This window comes from Chiloscyllium plagiosum, chromosome 17 (genome assembly GCF_004010195.1).
Source record: "Chiloscyllium plagiosum isolate BGI_BamShark_2017 chromosome 17, ASM401019v2, whole genome shotgun sequence".
Classification (NCBI taxonomy): Eukaryota; Metazoa; Chordata; class Chondrichthyes; order Orectolobiformes; family Hemiscylliidae; genus Chiloscyllium; species Chiloscyllium plagiosum.
This window is the reverse complement of record NC_057726.1, coordinates 41,727,675-41,747,410: the sequence shown is the minus strand read 5'-3', so window position 1 is coordinate 41,747,410 and position 19,736 is coordinate 41,727,675. Positions and strand designations below refer to the sequence as shown.

Genomic DNA, 19,736 nt, shown 5'->3' with positions numbered 1-19,736 from the left:
GTGGGAGACAAACATGACTGTATGAATCATTAAACATATTCAGCATCGGGCCTGACAGTATACTTCTAAATTCCTTATAGAATTCACTGGGAAGTCCATCAGGACTGGGCGCCTTTCCACTCTGAAGCTGTCTCACAGCTTCCTGCATTTCTTGCTCTGATAATGGGCGTCACACCCGGGAGCTTCAGATCTCTAAAAAAGGATTCCATTTTGGCCTTCCCCTCCTCACAATTCTCAGACTGATATAACTTAGAATAGAATCTCTGAAACGCCACATTAATCTTTATAGAATCACATGTTAGGTTCCCAGACCCTTCCCTAATCGCTGTAATGGTTTGTGGGGCACTTCTCTTTCTGGTAAGGTAGGCTAAGTATTTGCCTGACTTGACACCATGCTCGTATAACCTTTGCTTTGCAAAAGCCAACTCCTTTGTCGTCTGCGTGAGCACGGAATTTAGTGCAGACTGCAGTGCCGTAATCCTCTGTAGTTTGACCAACGAGGGTCTGTCAAAATAGGCCTTCTCGGCTGCTTTCAACCGTGCTTCAAGGAGACGTTGCTGCTCACCCTTCTGCCACTTCCTACTTGTGGAATATGAAATAACTAACCCTCTGGCATAAGCTTTGGCAGTTTCCCAGAGAACAGATGAGCTATCAATCGAGCTTATGTTGATGTCTGGGAATGCCCGAAATTCCCTAGAGAAATACTCCACAAACTTGCTGTTCATGAGGATCAAGGGGTTCATTCGCCAGTACCTTGAATCCACTGTAACATCCTTAATTTTAACCATGAGGTACACTGGAGCATGATCAGAGATGGCAATATTACCAATCGTACAGGATGCTACCAGATCCAGGGTTACTGCAGGGGTCAGAAAAAAATCAATCCTCGTGTGACATCTGTGCGGATTGGAGAAAAATGTGAAATCCCTACCTGTAGGGTGGAGACACCTCCAGACGTCCACCAATCCTAATTCCCCACACAAACCCAATAACTGTTTAGTTTGTGCAGAGGGTATCGCGGGACCTTTGGGCAACCTGTCTACTGTGGCGTCCATGAGGCAGTTAAAATCTCTCCCTATAATGATGTGCCGAGACTTGAGACTTACCATTTTATAAAAAGCATCTACCAAGAATTTAAGAGGATGAGCTGGGGGACAATAAACATTTAAAATGCCATATTCTTTCCCCATTTATCAAGGCTTTAAGAATTACAAACCTCCCATATGTGTCTTTAACACATTCCAACAATTTAAATGAGAGATTTTTCCTAACCAATATAGCACTCCCCGACTTCTGGTATTAAATGATGAAAAATAAACTCGGTCAAAGCCATTCTGCTGTAATTTCAGATGCTCCTTGTCATCCAAATGTGTCTCCTGTAACAAAGCAATATCCACCTTCTCCTTTCTAAGACTCGAGTACCTTTTTCCTCTTAATTGGTGAGTGACTTCCCTTGATATTCCAGGTACACCATTTAATCAAATCATAAGCCATAATCTTCTGCAATTACATTTAAATTCCAGAGAGGAGGAACCTGAATCACAAATTGCTGAGCCTTCGTGTAGCATGATCCACCAAATATAAAAACTACATAAACTAAAACCACTACATTTAACAAACATACAAAATTATTAAAAATAAAAAACAACAAAAACCAGAAAACAAACCAACATATAAAGCGCTAATAGCGCTGATTAGGGGAACTCACCCCCTGCCCGGAGGGGGCAACTACCCGTCCCGAACTGCCAATAAATAGGCATCTAACCATCTCAACCACCTTCACTTCTCCCAGCTAGAGCCGCATCGCAAGCACAAGCTAAAAAGAATAAACACCCCATAGAATATCAATATGAATAAAAAAAAATTCTTGTATTAAAAAAGGGGGGAATATATACCCCACCCATCCTTTGGTATGTCCTAACTTAGAAATTTAAAATGTACATCTTAACCACCGCCAGACATAGTTTGAACCAAATTATTATCAATAGAGGTTAAAAAAAAGGGGAAAAACAAAGCTCCAACCGGATTTCCTCCATTTCTTTTACAGAATGATAAAAGCATACCCAAGCAACGATATTTATACATACTACAATTGTTTAACTTAGGTTAGTTTGTCCACAAAGTCTCTTGCCTTCTCCGATGTGTCAAAGAGATGCATGGATCCATCTATGGTGATCCGAAGCACTGCCGGATATCTCAGGGAGTACTGAATCCCAAGCTCCTTCAATCTTCTCTTGACACCATCATACGATTTTCGTTTCTGGATCACCGCCACTAAAAAGTCCTGAAAAAACATGATCTTAGACCCCTCGTAAATTAGGGCCTTTGGATCCTTCCCCTGGCGTCTGGAAGCCTTCATGACTCCTTATCCCGGTAATGATGGAACCGCACCAGGAAAGGACGAGGGCGTTGACCCAGACCCGACCTCCATGCTGTGAACCGGTGAGCCCTCTCTATCTTCAATCCTCTCATGCCAGTCTCCAAATCAACGAATTTCGGAAACCAATCTTCAACAAATTCCGCAGGCCGCTCACCTTCCATACCCTTGGGCAGACCGATGATCCGAATGTTTTTTCTCCTGCCCCTGTTTTCAAGATCATCCACTTGGTCACGCAAATTATGAACCTGTGTCTTCAGGGCTTGGATCTCTTCCTTGAATGAGCTGGCCTCAGCTTCCACCACTGTGACCTTGTGCTCCACCTCATCCGTCCTCTTCTCCAGGTCTCCCAGCTGCTGCTCATGCTTATGCAGCATGTGAGAGACTGGAGCCAGCTTATCTTCAATCTGTTTCCCCAACATCTCGCGAGATTTCGAGAGCTGATTCACCAGGTCCTGGAGAGTAATCTGCTCTGAGGCTGCTGCAGGCTAAGCTGCAGGCCCGGCCTCAGATGCTCCTCCCTTTTTAGGCATTTCTGGACAGCTGAAAATACAGATAAATCAATTTTTAAATGTTTCTTGGGGCTCCACAATCTTTCCAACACCCCAAGAAATCCTGATGACCTGGATTGGGTGGGTTAAAGGACCGTCCTGCTCCTGCTGTGATGTGAAGCTCTGCAGTGTGATCTTCTCAGATCGCCGCCATCTTAGATCCCCCCGTTCTTTGTTTTTAAGATGGATCAACACCTATTAACTAAGACAGTTGAATTAGATGGGCCGAGGGAACAGTTTGGGAATCTGACTGCAGGATATTCAGTCAGTATTTGTTTTGTCTTTCGGTCAAGCATGTGAAGCTGATTTTTCTTAATTTTCTTCATCTTGATCTTAGTTTCCTGCTTTGATCACAAAGTTTCAATCAACCTATTTGACACCTGACCTAGGATTTTGGATGAAAACATAAGACAGAGGGTTGCGATAGTGTTTCAGCAGTTCATGGAATCTTGGAGACTTAGTTCATTTAGAACTTTGGATGAGCTGATGATAGTCTCACTACTTCTCGGTCTCTTCAGTTTTCATCCTCGATTCCTTAAATGTTGCTCATGTTGTGACTTGACTTTATGTTGCTAGCAACCCTTGAGTACATTACTGCAGTGGCCATTCTTTATTTGGAAATGTATGTTGCATGTCAACAAGTGGCTCAATTGGCAGCAGCATCACGGGAAAGTTCTCCATTGCCTGTCTTATTCACAGATATGTCCCCATTTGCACTTTCTAAGAGGCCATTAGATAATAAAGGTCAGAGTCTTAACTTTTTCATAAATATTAATTGTTCTATTATCCTGAGAAAACTAACTCAGGAAATACCTGGATGGAACTTTAAGTTGTCAGTATGAAGAAATACTTCACAATATATCACTTGTTCCCCCCTCAGCCACTCGAAAGTGCTCTTTCTCTGTTGGAATTTGACCTTGAGTTAAATGTCTATGCTTTCATTGATTGGCTTATTATCCTTGCCTACGAAAACATGTATGCTTTTTATCAGATGGGGAAGCACATCTAAACCAATGAAATGAGCAGTACTGTTATTAAGCTTCTTAGGTTGCAGATTTTGTTCAAGTACTGTTGCCTGTTTTGAAATTAGCTCGAGTTCAGATCTTATGGACACCAATTAAGGAAGCAGTTTCTGCTTCAAACATACCCAAGTCCAGCACTGGGTAATTTTTACAAAAGGAAGGCTGCTTTGAAAATCTTGTATTGGCCATATATGCCTGTGAAAACTCTCACTCACCAAGGGAGTCGGCTACTGAAGAATAGTTACCATCTTTTAAATGAATCATTATGATTTGCAACATCTTTTCTTTCTTTGTGTATATATGTTTCTTTAAATGCATTTGGGTATGCGATGAGTGTTGATAAATCTTTGGGAAATGGCTTGGACAAGGTCCTGTACTTTGCAGTGTAAGGAAGCCAGATTAAGTAAATATCCAGAGATATCTTTAAAATCATTGCATTTTACACAAACATATGTGAATTCTTTGGATTAAAGGAAAACTCAGGTATATTTTTGTTGAAAATGTGGTTTGGTCTCTAATTCACAAATATTAGCCATCTTTGTTGGGGTAGTTGCCACTATTAGACTGTTTGTTTCTGTGCTCATTTTTCAGAGCACTGAGGGGCATGAAAATGACCTGGATCATTGGTTCTAGATTCTGATTAATTAATGGGAGTGTTATAAATAACTTTATAATGCTGTCATGTTCAGGTGTCTTTGCCCATCCATCTGACAAGGTGGCCTTCAGTTTTGTGCATCAACCATAGTAGCGTGTAGCACTGGCTGTCTTGATGGCTGTGGGCATGTGGCTGCATTGGAAATTGTATAGATTAGCAGCTCACTGGACCCGGAAGTCATTTCAGATAGAGACTGAACAAATATATGCAACTTGGGAAATAAAAACAATGGAAATCATGAACATCTTGTACAATTGAAGTAACAACCAGAAAGAAACTTACGTAAGAGATAACTTGTAAATACTGCTTTGTGGGGATTGCATTTGGATCACTAAATGCACTTTGCCCAAAATGCTTACAGAAAAAAAATTCAAAATAGTTTGCTTAATATTCTATAAAGAAGGAAAGCTTTGAGGTCAACTTGTTTTGTTTTCGGTCACCAGCTTATAATTTTTCAGGACGTTTTAGGATTTGACATTTTGATTTTTAAACTTTTTAAATTATTTATGGCTTACAATTAGAAATAAGATTTTACTCTTATTTTTTACTATTACAAAGTTCTTTACCCTTCTGTTTGCTGTGTGGATACCGAATTATCTCGATTGGTTACATCCTCATCATTTTTGTGTGTGAACTGGTGGTGTCAGAGTTAAGTTTTGTTTAATGACTAACATTTAACAATTAGCAGCATCTCGTTTGTTTTCTGAGCTCGTGCTATTTAGAGATTTTTCAGCCTCGTCTGATTTAAAAGGTGTACACCACCTGAATTTTGTTTAAATTTAATACAGCAAAAAGAGAGGTCATTTTCTCATTTTGGATGTTCAATATAGTTATCACTGCAGTATGCTTGGCTCAAGTGTGCATTAAATCGATCATGATGTGGACCTTCAGGGTACTTTTGTGTTTCAAGTTTTATTTTGTTAATTTGGTTTGTCTGAGACCCAAATTTCCAAACTTCTGTATGTTGGAAATTGGCTTGATATTATCTGAACTGTTACACTGCCATGCTTGTCCGTTTTTTAAAAAAGTTGCATCTACATTTCCTGATAATATAGTGAAGGTACAGACAGTGTTTGAATCATTCTGTTTGCAAAATTCAATTATACGAAGTCAGCTTCTTTTATCAGATTGATTCTTCTAAGTTTGTGCTGGTTCCCGTTGTGTTCTTTTTCATGAGAAAAAATTCAAAACTGCTTTGCATTTCATTATTTCTTTGTCCTGTGGCTGGCTTTACAAAGCATCATTGTAAGAATGGCTTTGTTCTCATTTGTGCTTATTTATCTGCACCATACTTTTCATTGGATGTACGATTGCTTCGCTTTGCAATAAGATCTAGATTTTTTTGGACAATGTATGAAATGAGTCAAAGGGTTGTTTTTGCTGAATGTTTAAACTCCTTCAGTTAATGCTGGAGAGTCTTCTCTTCAGTAAGCTTTAATATTGAAAACTTCAGGCCAACAAAAATAATCCTGTGAATATTTGGACATTGATAGTTGGTTGTGCTGAATGAGCCATGGTCTATCTCTGGATGTTTAGCTGCCCATTGTTTAATAATGCTTTAAGATTTTAGGGCAGAATCTGATATTGGTCATAGTACTGTTTAGAATTGATATTACTGTTTCAAAAATTTGCAATGTTACTTGTTAAAACATCATTCCAAGTACTTTTTCTTATCCATTAGTTGTGATTTTATTAATAGAATTACGCAGTTGCATGAGGTAGCTATCACAGTAATTGAACTGTATTGAAAACCTATTGAAGCTGTCAGGAAAATTAGTCAATGCAGTATGGCATTTTGTAGTTTCTGCACATGGGTTTGTGGACCATCAGCCTTTCAGAACTTGTGCGATGAGAAAGGTGCTTTGCTAAACTCTGTAGAAATGTTAAAATTATTTCCATGTGGGCTGTTAATAACCTTTTCCTATGCAAGTAGAAAATGATGCATGAATTTGTACAGTTCACTTGGAGTGAAATGAATCATTAACTATGGCTTTGTATGTATTCTACTTTTTTCAAGACCATTACATTTTTCCTATGTTTAAGTTTTATGTTGCACTTTGTTACAATAGGTTTATCTTTAATAGATGGAACACTGACAAATTCATTGCTGCGTAGGGTCCCCTGCTGATCCACAACTGAAATGACCATCAGGCTGCTTGCAACACTTGTGTTATCCAGGGAGAGTGAAAATTAACCATGGAAGTAGTAGTCTGCACAAATACTTGTTTTTGTTCCTGATACTCTTACCAATCAGAAGTCAATGTTTTAAGTCTTTACAATTTTTAAATGGTCCTGTCTGCAGTCTTTTGGAGTAGAGTGGCAGATTTCCACCACTTCTTAATTTTTATTTTGGAATTGCCCATCAGAATAAATATTTTTCTCTGTACCTGTACAATGGAATCCTTTTCATTTTCAACATCTCAATTAGTTTACCCCTCAATTTCCAAAATTCAAAGTGATACAAATATAAGTTTATGCAATGTAGCCTCAAATGTAATCCTCCATTAAGAGAACAGTATAACCTTCTGATACCAAACCTGAGCACCTACTCTAATTATGACTTGAGCAAAATTCTGTACAATTGAAACATTAGCCATGTAAACAACACTGGCATTCTTTTTGATTACCTTTTGTATTTGTGCACTAACATTTGTAACCTGTGTGTGTGTGTGTGTGTGTGTGTTTGGGTGTGGACATGCAAATATATTTGCTGCTCCACAGCTCATTGTCTTTGATGAGAAGAGGTGAAATTGTGAGGTTAATATTTTAATCAGTCATTGAGATCCAAAGAGAATTATCTCCATCTTTTTCCATGTTGAAATTTATCATACTTTTGTTCACTCAGTTAATCTTTTAACACCCTTCAAATTTTGCTCACATCAACACAACTTACTATGTTTCCAATTTGATGCCACCTGTAAATTTGGCTGCGCAATCTCTATTTCTTGATCCAAGGCACAATTACATATGTGAAACGCTGAAACTCTAATTTGGATTTTTCAGAATGTTCCCACTAATTCAGTTCTTGATTTCCAAGTAATTTCTGCCCAAGTCACAGGAGTGCTGAAGCTTATCAGTATTTTCTGGAGATCTACAGGCAAACCTTTCCTTCCCCCACCCATGCACACATTTCTGTTCAAACTTGAAAGAACTCATTCCTCACTGATTATAATTTGACCTGTTGTCAGCTCTCAAATCTACTGTTCCAGAAAAGTGTCTCAAATATTGTCTGAGAATGCATTGTCTTTACTGTTTGAACTATTGTCGATCTCTGAAAATTTCCTTTGCAACTATATTTATAGTGTGATAACTTATCTCAAAATCGATAAATCCACTTGTACTCTCTATGTACCATTATTATTGAGAGGTCTGTACCAAACTATAAGATCTTACATTCTTAGTCATTCATTTTAACCATTGTGCTTTCACTGTGTGATTCTCATACCAAAATCCCTCTTTAGTGCTGTATTTTATCAATATTGGTCCTTTTCTTCCATTCCGAATTTTCCTGTTTTTTTTAATATAGGTATTGTTGATGAAGTGCTATCACAGCCATGACTCTCACCATAGTTTCTTTTAGCTTAAGGTAGAAGGTGTAATATTTTAAAAATATTTGGGGCTGTAATTGTTTCAAAGGCTGCATAATTGTTTTTGTCTGTAGAACCCCCATCTTTGTGAAAGAGCTCCCTCCACTGGAATTGTTCATATTCTAGCTTTTTATTCACAAAGGTAAGAAAGAACAGGCTTAGAATTTGCTGAGACTGGAATACAGACAAGGCAACTGAAATGATCTTAGGTAATTTCAAGCTTTGGTTTTAAATTTTTAAAATCCATTGCATTTGTAGGGGGAGGGAAGGAAACTGGGGTGAAGAGAGGGTGCTGTGAGGCAGCCCATCATTTTGGAGTCATGGGAATGAATTGAGTCATTCTGAAATGGCATGTGTGAAGAGAAGAACAAGAGTATCAATATTGTACTGCAAGGAAGTGGGGAGAACTTCAGTGGAACAGTGAACAAATAAATCCTTATAATAAACACAAGGATGGGAGATAGTGACAAAGGATCAATGTACAATGTCTATCCGACTTAAGCATTGTCATACAATGGTAAAAAATTTGTTCAAAAAGTATTCCTCCGCATTAGAGCAACAATGATGTCTTAGAATTCAATTTTTCTAATAAGGATTTTTTTTTGAAAACAAATCAGTTGTTGGGAAGCAATTGGAGCAATAGAAGTGAAGTTTGATTTTTCAGTTGAGATCTGAAGATGTGGACGTCAGGAATGTTATTGATGGTAGAAAATGGAGCCACGAAGGGTGGTAGCTATTAGGTAAATTGCAAGATACTGATAGTGTTGAATGAAAGAAAATTTGTTATGTTTAATTGGAGAGCATTTGTTTGGTGTCTGACAAGGTCTAGAATTTTCAGCCACTAAACGGAGAAAAAAAATGAAAGTCTTGTGAAATCTGTCATAGCATTGGGGGAAGGTGGGGGAATCTTGAGGAACAGATAAAAATTAATAGTAAAATATTCCATTACAGTGTCCCATAGATGTATTAATGGCCAGATTGAGTCATACCAACCACAGTAGATTAGGGTGGAACATTTTTAGATGATGGACAATTTGGAAATTTATAGCAATTTTTACAGCAAATAAATGCAGAAAAGAAAATAGTAGGATGGTAGCATAAAATCTTTGAGTGTTCGTAGATAAAAGGGTTCCCATCAATGCTATTGTGCTTGCTCAGTTAGAATGGGGTCAGTAGCTCAGTTGGCAGAACATCTTGTTTGCAATGCAGCGTAATGCCAATAGCGCAGACTTACTTTGATGAATTGGTAACTATGAAGGACTTTCCTCCTCAACCTGTCCCCTTGCCTGAGGCATGGTGGCTCTTTGGTTAAGCCACCACCAATCATTTTTCTCCAGTGAGAGAGCAGCCCGATGATCTGGTAAGGCTATGACAACCTTCAGTTCGAGCAATCTACGGCTAACACTTGACACTCACGTCCCTCCTCCATCTCTTTAAATATTTGTCCAGACTTTCCTTAGAAGAATTTGTGAATTGCCACAGCCATTCCCTATAGCAAAATATTCTAATAGCTTCATTCATAAAGAAATTTCTGTTATTCTCAACTTCTGCATGTAAGAGGGTTGTGGTGAGATCATTCAGAGGGAACATATCTCCATTAGCAATATACAAAAGAAACTTCAAGATTAATGTTGAAGAAGAGTAGTTGCTGACTAAATAAATGAGTAATGCAATGATCAAAGCAGATAAGTTGTGGCAGCAGAAATTGAAAGAAGGAAATGGAAGAAAAATAAACAAATTTTCAAGAGCTCAAATGTCAAGTGCATAGCTAATGACCTAATAATCATTTGATTTATATGGCATGGTTACAAAAATGGGACAGGGATATCATAGCAATTACAGAAGTGTGGGTCAGGGATGGACAGGACTGGCAGCTTAATGTTCCAGATACAAATGTTACAGGAAGGACACAAGGGGAGGCAAGAGAGGAGGGGAATGGCGTTTTTGATAGGGGACAGCTTTACAGCTGGACTGAGGGAGGATATTCCTGGAAAAAATATCCAGGGAAGTTATTTGGGTGGAACTGAGAAATAAGAAAGGGATGATCACCTTATTGGGACTGTATTATAGACTCCCTAATAGTCAGAGGGAAATTGAGAAACAAATTTCTAAAGAGATGTCAGTTATCTGTAAGAATAATAGGGTGGTTATGGTAGGGGATTTTAACTTTCCAAACCTACACTGGGACTGTCATAGGGTTAAGGGTTTAGATGGAGAGGAATTTGTTAAGTGTGTACAAGAAAATTTTCTGATTCAGTATGTGGATGTGCCTACGAGAGAAGGTGCAAAACTTGGGTAATAAGGCAGGGCAGGTGACTGAGGTGTAAGAGGGGAGCACTTTGGGGCCAGTGACCATAATTCTATTAGATTTAAAATGGTGATGGAAAATGATAGACCAGGTCTAAAAGTTGAAGTTCTAAATTGGAGGAAGGCCAATTTTGATGATATTAGGCAAGAACTTTCAAAAGCTGATTGGGAGCAGATGTTTGCAGGTAAAGGGACGACTGGAAAATGGGAAGCCTTCAGATATGAGATAACAAGAATCCAGAGAAAGCATATTCCTGTTTGGGTGAAAGGAAAGGCTGGTAGATATAGGGAATGCTGGATGATGAGAGAAATTGAGGTTTTGGTTAAGAAAAGGAAGGAAGCATATGTCAGGTGTAGACAGGATAGATCAAGTGAATCCTTAGAGTATAAAGGCAGTAGGAGTGTAATTAAGACGGAATCAGGAGGGCAAAAAGGGGACTTGAGATAGCTTTGGCAAACAGAATTAAGGAGAATCCAAAGGGTTTTTACAAATACATTAAGGACAAAAGGATAACTAGGGAGAGAATAGGACCCCTCAAAGATCAGCAAGGCGACTTTGTGTGGAGCCGCAGGAGATGGGGGAGATGCTAAATGAGTATCTTGCACCAGTGTTTACTGTGGAAAAGGACATGGAAGATATAGAATGTAGGGAAATAGATGGTGACATTTTGAAAAATGTCCATATTACAGAGGAGGAAATGCTGGATGTCTTGAAACGCATAAAAGTGAATAAATCCCCAGGACCTGATCAGGTGTACCCAAGAACTCTGAGAAGCTAGGGAAGTGACTGCTGTGACCCTTGCTGAGATATTGTATCATCAGTAGTTGCAGGTGAGGTACTGGAAGACTGGAGGTTGGCTCACATAGTGCTATTATTTAAGGAAGGTGGCAACAAGCCAGGAAACTATGGAGCAGTGAGCCTGACGTCGGTGGTGAGCAAGTTGTTGGATGGAATCCTGAGGGACAGGATGTACATGTATTTGGAAAGGCAAGGACTGATTAGATATGGTGAACATGGCTTTATGCATGGGAAATCATGTCTCACAAACTTGATTGAGTTTTTTTGAAGAAGTTTCAAAGAGGATTGATGAGGGCAGAGCGATAGATGTGATCTATATGGACTCCATTAAGGCATTCGACAAGGTTTCCCATGGAGACTGGTGAGTAAGATTAGATCTCATGGAATACAGGGAGAACTCGCCATTTGGATACAGAACTGGCTCAAAGGTAGAAGACAGAGGGTGGTGGAGGAGGGTTGTTTTTCAGACTGGAGGCCTGTGACCAGTGGCGTGCCACAAAGATTGGTACTGGGTCCACTACTTTTCATCATTTATACAAATGATTTGGATGTGAACATAAGAGGTATAATGAGCAAGTTTGCTGATGACACCAAAATTGGAGGTGTAGTGGACAGCGAAGAAGGTTACCTCAAATTACAATGGGATCTTGATCAGATGGGCCAATGGGCTTTGAAGTGGCAGATGGAGTTTAATTCAGATAAATGTGAGGTGCTGCATTTTGGGAAAGCAAATCTGAGCAGGATTTACACTTAATGGTAAGGTCCTCAGGAGTGTTGCTGAACAAAGAGACTTTGGAGTGCAGGTTCATAGCTCCTTGAAAATGGAGTCGCAGGTAGATAGGTTAGTGAAGAAGGTGTTTGGTATGCTTTCCTTTATTGGTCAGAGTATTGAGTACAGAGGTTGGGAGGTCATGATGCAGCTGTACAGGACAGTGCTTGGGAGCCTCCTTTGAAGCGCTTCTGTGATCTTTCCTCCGGCATTTGTAGTGGTTTGAATCTGCCGCTTCCGCTTGTCAGTTCCAGCTGTCCGTTGCAGTGGTTGCTATATTCAGATTCAATCAATAAGCATATCGACCTGGACCCAATATACCGACCACTGCAACGGACAGCTGGAACTGACAACCGGAAGCGGCAGATTCAAACCACTACGAATGCCGGAGGAAAGATCACAGAAGCGCTTCACAGGAGGCTCCCAAGCACTGAGGATGTCACCTAGACAGGGGGCGAAACGTCTGCAACACAAATTCCCAGCTTGGCGAACAGAACCACAACAACGAGCACCCAAGCTACAAATCTTCTCACAAACTTTGGGCAACTTTTTCACTTAGAGGATGGTACGTGTAAGGAATGAGCTGCCAGAGGAAGTGGTGGAGGCTGGTACAGTTGCAACATTTAAGAGGCATCTGAATGGTTATATGAATAGGAAGGGTTTGGAGGGATATGGGGTGAGTGCTGGCAAGTGGGACTAGATTGGATTGGGATATCTGGTCGGCATGGACGGGTTGGACTGAAGGGATTATTTCCAATGCTGTACATCTCTGTGACTCTATGGCTGGTTGGAGTGACTGATTTTTCTCTCGCGTGTTCTGATTTCTTTTCTTTGGCCATGTATAACAGCTTCATCTACAGCAAGAAATTATCTTGCTGTCTTAACTTCCACCCTGTATGTAATGGATTACCATCGTCATTTGTTTATTCTTCAGTGTTTAATATGTATTGATGGAATATTGTATTGCATATTTATTTATATTAGGATTGTTTCTCCAGTTTGACAACTTGGAGGTAGAGATTCGTAAATTACACTGTAATGGTGAACGCATTTTCATTGGTTCTTCTCATAGAGACCTGAAAAGTTTGGATTTATATAGCATCACTCATGACATTAGGATATCCTAGAGCTCTTTACTAAAGTTATTTTGGAAAAAAGTCAGCTATTATCAATGTAGAAAAATATAGTAATTAGAATGCATTATAATAATATATGCAATAATGAGATAATAAACAGGTAAACTCTTGATTGAGGGGCTATTATTGTCCAGGCCATCTGTAAACTCTTCTATTTTTCTAGTGTGTTTATGTTTACCCAAGAGCAAGAATCAGACGCTAATTTCATGTTGTGTTTAAAATAATGGAACCTAAAACAATGCATTTGTTGCTTATTGCTATACTGAGGCCTTCGAGTAAAATTAAGGAGTATTCTGAAAGGCAACCAATCATCCATGTTCTGTGGCTTAGAAAAGTTTCTGTTGACAACCTTTTGAAAGGAGCCATTTGGATCGAATAGCGTATGTTCTCACAGTCTAACTGTTTGGGGCTATCGGCCAAAGGTAATTTTGGTTTTTGATGTTGCAAAGTGTACATTGTTTACTTCGCCATCGTGAAATTAAGCTCTTGGTATGTGTAGAGTGGTTGAACATACCTGTAACCTTGTCTTTCATAATGGAATGAACCTTCCATTCAATGTAATAGTCATACAGCACACAAACAGACCATTTGGTTCAACCAGTCCATACCAGACATCATCCCAAACGAAACTAGTCCCACCTGCCTGCACCTCCGAACCTGTCTTATTCATGTACATATCCAAATGTCGTTTAAACATTGTCGTTGTACCCACATCCACCACTGGCAATTCATTCCACATGTGAGCCACCCTTTGTGTAAAATGTTTGCCCCTCCTGTCTTCCCTCATCCTAATTATGTGTGCCCTAGTTTTGAAATTCCCCATCCTAGGGAAAAGACAACAACCTTTAACATTATCATTACCCCTCATTATTTTGTAAACTTCTTACAGGTTGCCTTTCAAACTCCTCTACGCTGTACTGAAAACTATCCCAGTCTTTCTTTAGAAGTCAAACCTTCCAGACCCAGCAACATCAGCCTAAATCTTTTCTGAACCCTCTGCACCTTAATAATAACTTCCTATAACTGGACAATGTCATTCTCAGTTGTGAGAAAATTTGGCTTTTCTAATACCAGAACTATGCATTCAGTATCAACTTCATATCGTATACAGAATTCAATTTCCTTCCATTAATTAACTTTCTGCCTCTGAGTTTAGGTTGTTTTACCTCTTCAACTCATTTAGTGTCCAGTGAGAGAAGCACCCTCAGTTATAGCTGAATTAAATGTTAATGGAAGTTTTTTTTCATCTTTATATCAGTGAAATTTCAAGACAGACATCAATTTGTATCTTTCTGAATTCAGATGCCAGAGTAGAGGACAAAAATTTTGTCACTGATTTTTTGTTTAACTGGTTAGACCCTATTTGTGTAAAGTTAGATGTGGGAAAAGTATAGGTGATATAATATTCAATACCATAAACATATTAGATGCAAGTTCCTATCTGTAATTGCTGTATTTCTTTAAAACTTCAGTTTCAGCAGTGAATGTGGTGATTGGAGGGTGGTTGCATGATGAAAGGAAAACAGTAGTTGCCCACACAAAAATTGAGGATGATTTAGCTGCTAGTATTTGTGCCCAAGTGTATACAGTCTAGATGTTACATTTGAGAAACTGCTTGTTTGCGGAAGAATAAAATCCTGAAGACAGCAATTTAAGATGACTTGGGCGGGACAAAAGCAATGATGACAAGAGTCCAACATTCTTCCTCAGAAGTTGAGATCTGGAATGTGCTGTCTGAGTGTGGTGGAAGCAGATTCAAAGCAAGGATCTCAAAAGAGAATTGAATAATTTGCTGAAGAGAAAATTATTCGGGTTGCAACAAAAAATACAGGAGTGTGGTAATAGATAAATTATACTTGCTGAAAGCTGGTATGGACATAATGGGACAAATTGGAGCCTTCTATGCTGTAATCATTCTGTTAAATGTTTTTCAGTAACTTAGAGGCCTAAATCCATAAAACATGGCCTCATCAAAGTGTACAGCAAAGACATTGTAAGAGTATTTTTCCCCTAAAAGTAACTTAAACATTGTAATTAAAAATCTTCAAAGGTACATTTGTCATCTGTGTATTTATGTGAAAAATAACCAAATGCTGCTTAGTTTGTCTTCTGAAATTCTGATAGTCACCGGAGACAATGGAGTTATCTCAGATAATGGGATCAATTTACTAACTTTAATCTGGAGATCTGGACTAATGCTGTGGAATGTGAGCTCAGATCCCACAGTGGCAGTTGGGGATATTTACATTAAAAAAAATTAATACATTTTCAGCTTTTTAAAAAAAAATCAGCAAATGGTGACCCATACAACTGCCTAATTGTCATAAAACAGATCAGTAATGCACATTAGGAAAGACCGTCTGCTTTCTTGATCTGATTTAGACTTTGTGACTTCAGACCCACAACAATGTAGTTGACTCTCAATTGTCATCTTGAATTGGCTTGAGTAATCTACTCAGCTGTAATCAAGAAAGTTGGGTTCATCACCCCACTTTGAAGGTGATGAGGGGTAGTCAATAAATATAGGTTCTGACACTGATGATGTTGCTGCATCAGTTAATTAGATTAATTCAGGTGAAAATTGTACCAAAAAGGCACTTATTCATAACTGGACATGCAAATTAATGGTACAAATATGAATTAATGTTTGTTCACTATCAAGAAAAAGACAATTGCATTTATGTAGCTTATTCCATGGTCATCCAATGTTAAAAAGTGCTTCAGTGCCGTTGTATCACTTTTTTGAAGTTTTGTCAGCTTTGTAATGCAGTAAATATTGGAGCCAGTTTAGGCCCAACAAACTCCTACAAATATAAGTTTGATAATGACCAGATAAGCAGCAACACAAAAACAGATTGACAAATTAAATATTTGTAAGAATGCTAGCGATACCCTCTACTCTTGTTTAAAATAGTGTTGTCAGATTCTTTATGTCCTCTTGAGAGGCCAGATGCAGCTTCAGCTTATCCTGTCAAACAAAATATTTAATTGGCTGACACTCCATTACTTCAGTGCTGCACCTTAGTTTTTGTGCTCGGGTTCTGGCACGAATTGAACTCTGTCTTCTGAGTTGCAGGTGACACTATCACCAACTGAGCCATAGTTTGTCATATACATGCATGGAAGTGAATGCATGTTTACTACGGTTGGGAGTAAACATTTCAGTATGCTTGCTATTTTGAGAGACAAGATGGAAGTGAGGATGAGTGAATTTGTTGGTAAAGAATTCTTGGGGAAGAGTGAGTTTGAAAGTGATCTATGTATTTCTGATTCTAGACTATTACATTTAAAATCACTTACATGAGGAACGAATTGGCAAAAGTAGATTGAGAAATTATAAGATAAGACTGTGGGTAATGGTAAGTGTTTAAATAAAGATTTACTGATTCTCACTAAATACATGCTGAGAAGTAAAGCCTCTATAAGGGAAAAAAAGATTATTCCATGGCTAACTGAAGAGATTTAGAAGGGCAAAAGAAAAAAGTGTACAATATTGCCAGGTATTCTACGCTTGAGGATTGGAAATGTTTTTAGAAAGCAGCAAATGATGAGGAAGATGGAAGGCAAATTAAAATGAGTTAATTAGTCATAATGGGGAACAAATAAATAACAGAGACATTAAACAAATGCATAAGTTGGAAATTAACTCTACAACTTGGGGAGACTTTGACTCAGCCAAAATATTGCCTATTATCTCTGTCATAGTCAAAGATACAAAGTATCGTGGAGAAGTAAAAATCTAATGAAAATGAGAAATTAATCAATTAATTAATTGTAAGTAAAAAAAATGTGACAGAAATTAATGGGCCTAAAGCTAACAAATCTACTAAATTTAGTGGGTTATACAAAATAAGAGAGCTGCAGAAATGGTGGATGCAGTGACTGTGAAAGTATGGTGACATTCTTCTAAGTCAGACATTGGAGTGGAATCTTGGGGTGATTGATATTTTAGTGTGCCCACACCACATGAAAGAATCAAAAAGTAACCTTTTGTGTGGCTGTTTACTGAAATCCATTTGAATAGCCAAATATGCTACATCCACTGGTTCCACTTCACTTATCCTGTTAGCTATATTCTTTCATCATCACAGGGTCAAAATCGTGGATCTTGTGCTACAGTGGGTGTGCCGACAACACATGGACTGCAGCAGTTCATTGTGGAGAGTCATCATCACCTTCTCTCGCTTAATGGGGGAGAGGCAATAAATGCAGGCCAGTCACCAGCAAACTGCCTCCAAGCACCTGCTGAGTTTGCATCTCAGTGGGTGCCCATCTGCTGCTGGACAGTTAGCCTCAGCAGCTGCTGACCCAACTCAGGGAAGGCTGCCTGGAGGCTAGAATGTGATGGCCTGCTGACTTGAAGCCAATTTCTGTGAAATCTCTTTCAGTCTGCCTTCAAGCTGCCCCTGCAGGACCAGGAGGATTCTGCCCAATGTCTCTCCAGGGGAGTTTGTCCTAGAGATTGGCCATCTGCTCACTGAAATTTGGTTTTCACCCAAGTGCTAGAAGTGACTCACAATAATAATTTTGATGAGGAACAGTACATCTGGAATCATTATTTGAAGAAAAATAATGTACTGTTGGAGGGCTGAAATCTACCTATGTATTTTCATGCTTATTTTGTCACTTTTTTTTAAGCTGTCCAGCTATTAATAACTGATCTTTCTACGTGAAAAATAGTAACAGAAAAATGCATGTATCTTTTCATTTAACTTGTTGACTGAGGTTTGTTTTCTTGGATTGGTGTTTCCACAGTGGAATTGGTTTATTGATATGGGGACATATCTGTAACAGTACATAATATTAAGTGACATTTACAAATCAGAGGGTATTGAATTTCATATCTTGTCAGTTAACTCTTACAATGTTCAGGGAATGAATAATCATGTAACTGGCTTTCTTTCTTTTTTCCAGTTGAAGAAAGTGAATCTTCAGAATTTGACTTAAATTGGGACTCAGCAACCGCACGCCCAGGTAATGTCATGTCGTTAATATTTTGCAGAATAATGGAAAAAACAAATTTAAGGCATTACGTATGGCTTAGAATCTAATTAGATATAAGATGTTGCTGTGCAAGGTGGTAACTTCCCTCAAATATTTTGTAAGAATGTCATATGTCTTTTTCAATTCTTCATGTAGCTTTCCTCCATTAATTGGTAATTATGACGCATGATTGTATCATTTTCACCTGATTAAATTCATACTGCTTCAAAGTAGGTTTTGCTTGTGAAGTTTTAATTAGTCATGTTGACTCCAATTTTAGTAGTATTAAGGTACTTTTATGACAATGAACTTTCATATTTGTTTCATAAACGTGCAGCTTTTGGATTGTATCCCTGAGAAATCATGCTATAAATTAATTTCTGTTGGTTACATTGCAATAATTTGTTTTCCTGAATGGTCATTAAGGCTGTGTCCTGAAAATTTAACTTAAAAAAAAATTGAAATCCTTCACAAATATTCACCCTTAAACATCCAATTCTATTGAGTAAGTGTAATATGTTATTGAGTCTTAAATGTTTTAGTGATACCAACAAATGGGCCAATAGAGATGTGTCTGATATGTGACTAGAATTCCTGGTTTATTGACTGTGGTGATAAGCTATGTATCAACCAATTGTATACAGTCTATACTGATGACTTGAATAAAGGGAGTGATTGCATGGTAGGCAAATTTGTGACAGTGCAAAGGTAGAAAAGCAAGTTGGAAGGAGCATGCAGGTGGTACACAAGGCATTATAGGTTAAATGATTGGACAAAATTTTATATGCCGTATTTGTCAGTATGTTTACCGAGCTGAGTAGTTCGATTTGCAGACGTTTCGTCCCTTGTCTAGTTGACATCTTCAGTGCTTTGGAGTCTCCTATGAAGCACTGTTGTACCGTATCAGCTCGGCAAACATACCCGCAATTATGGCAACCAGCATCCGAGCTACAAATCTTTACCCAAACCTTAAAAATTTTTGTTGTAAATAATGTGGGAAAAATGTGAATTTGTCGCTTTGACAGAAGAATAGAAAACTGAACATGATTTAAATGGAGAGAGATTACAGGTTACTTTAGTGCAGAGAGATGTGGGCAGCAAATTTAAAACATAGAACATAGAACAATACAGCACAGAACAGCCCCTCGGCCAATGATGTTGTGCCGAACATTTGTCCTAGCTTAAGCACCCATCCATGTACCTATCCAATTGCCGCTTTAAAGGTCACCAATGATTCTGACTCTGCCACTCCCACAGGCAGCGCATTCCATGCCCCCACCACTCTTTGGGTAAAGAACCTACCCCTGACATCCCCCCTATACCTTCCACCCTTCACCTTAAATTTATGTCCCCTTGTAACACTCTGTTGTACCCAGAGAAAAAGTTTCTGACTGTCTACCCTATCTATTCCTCCGATCATCTTATAAACCTCTATCAAGTCACCCCTCATCCTTCGCCGTTCCAATGAGAAAAGGCCTAGCACTCTCAACCTATCATCGTACGACCTATTCTCCATTCCAGGCAACATCCTGGTAAATCTCCTCTGCACC

The 19,736-nt window shown here is 38.7% G+C and overlaps 1 protein-coding gene across 6 annotated transcripts in view; it reads left to right on the top strand.

The window, feature by feature from the left end:
- znf423 (zinc finger protein 423) overlaps window positions 1-19,736 on the top strand; it is a 376,444-nt gene that overhangs the window by 44,739 nt on the left and 311,969 nt on the right. For 5 of the 6 annotated variants that reach the window (XM_043706939.1, XM_043706936.1, XM_043706935.1 and 2 more), the window contains exon 2: window positions 18,118-18,177. The exons of the other annotated variant lie outside the window; for it this stretch is intronic. Coding sequence is in view for 4 of the 5 variants with exons in the window: in XM_043706936.1 (XP_043562871.1) it covers window positions 18,118-18,177 (60 nt within the window). In the remaining variant the exon portion in view is untranslated. The remainder of the gene's footprint in view (window positions 1-18,117; window positions 18,178-19,736) is intronic. 6 annotated transcript variants of the gene reach the window in all.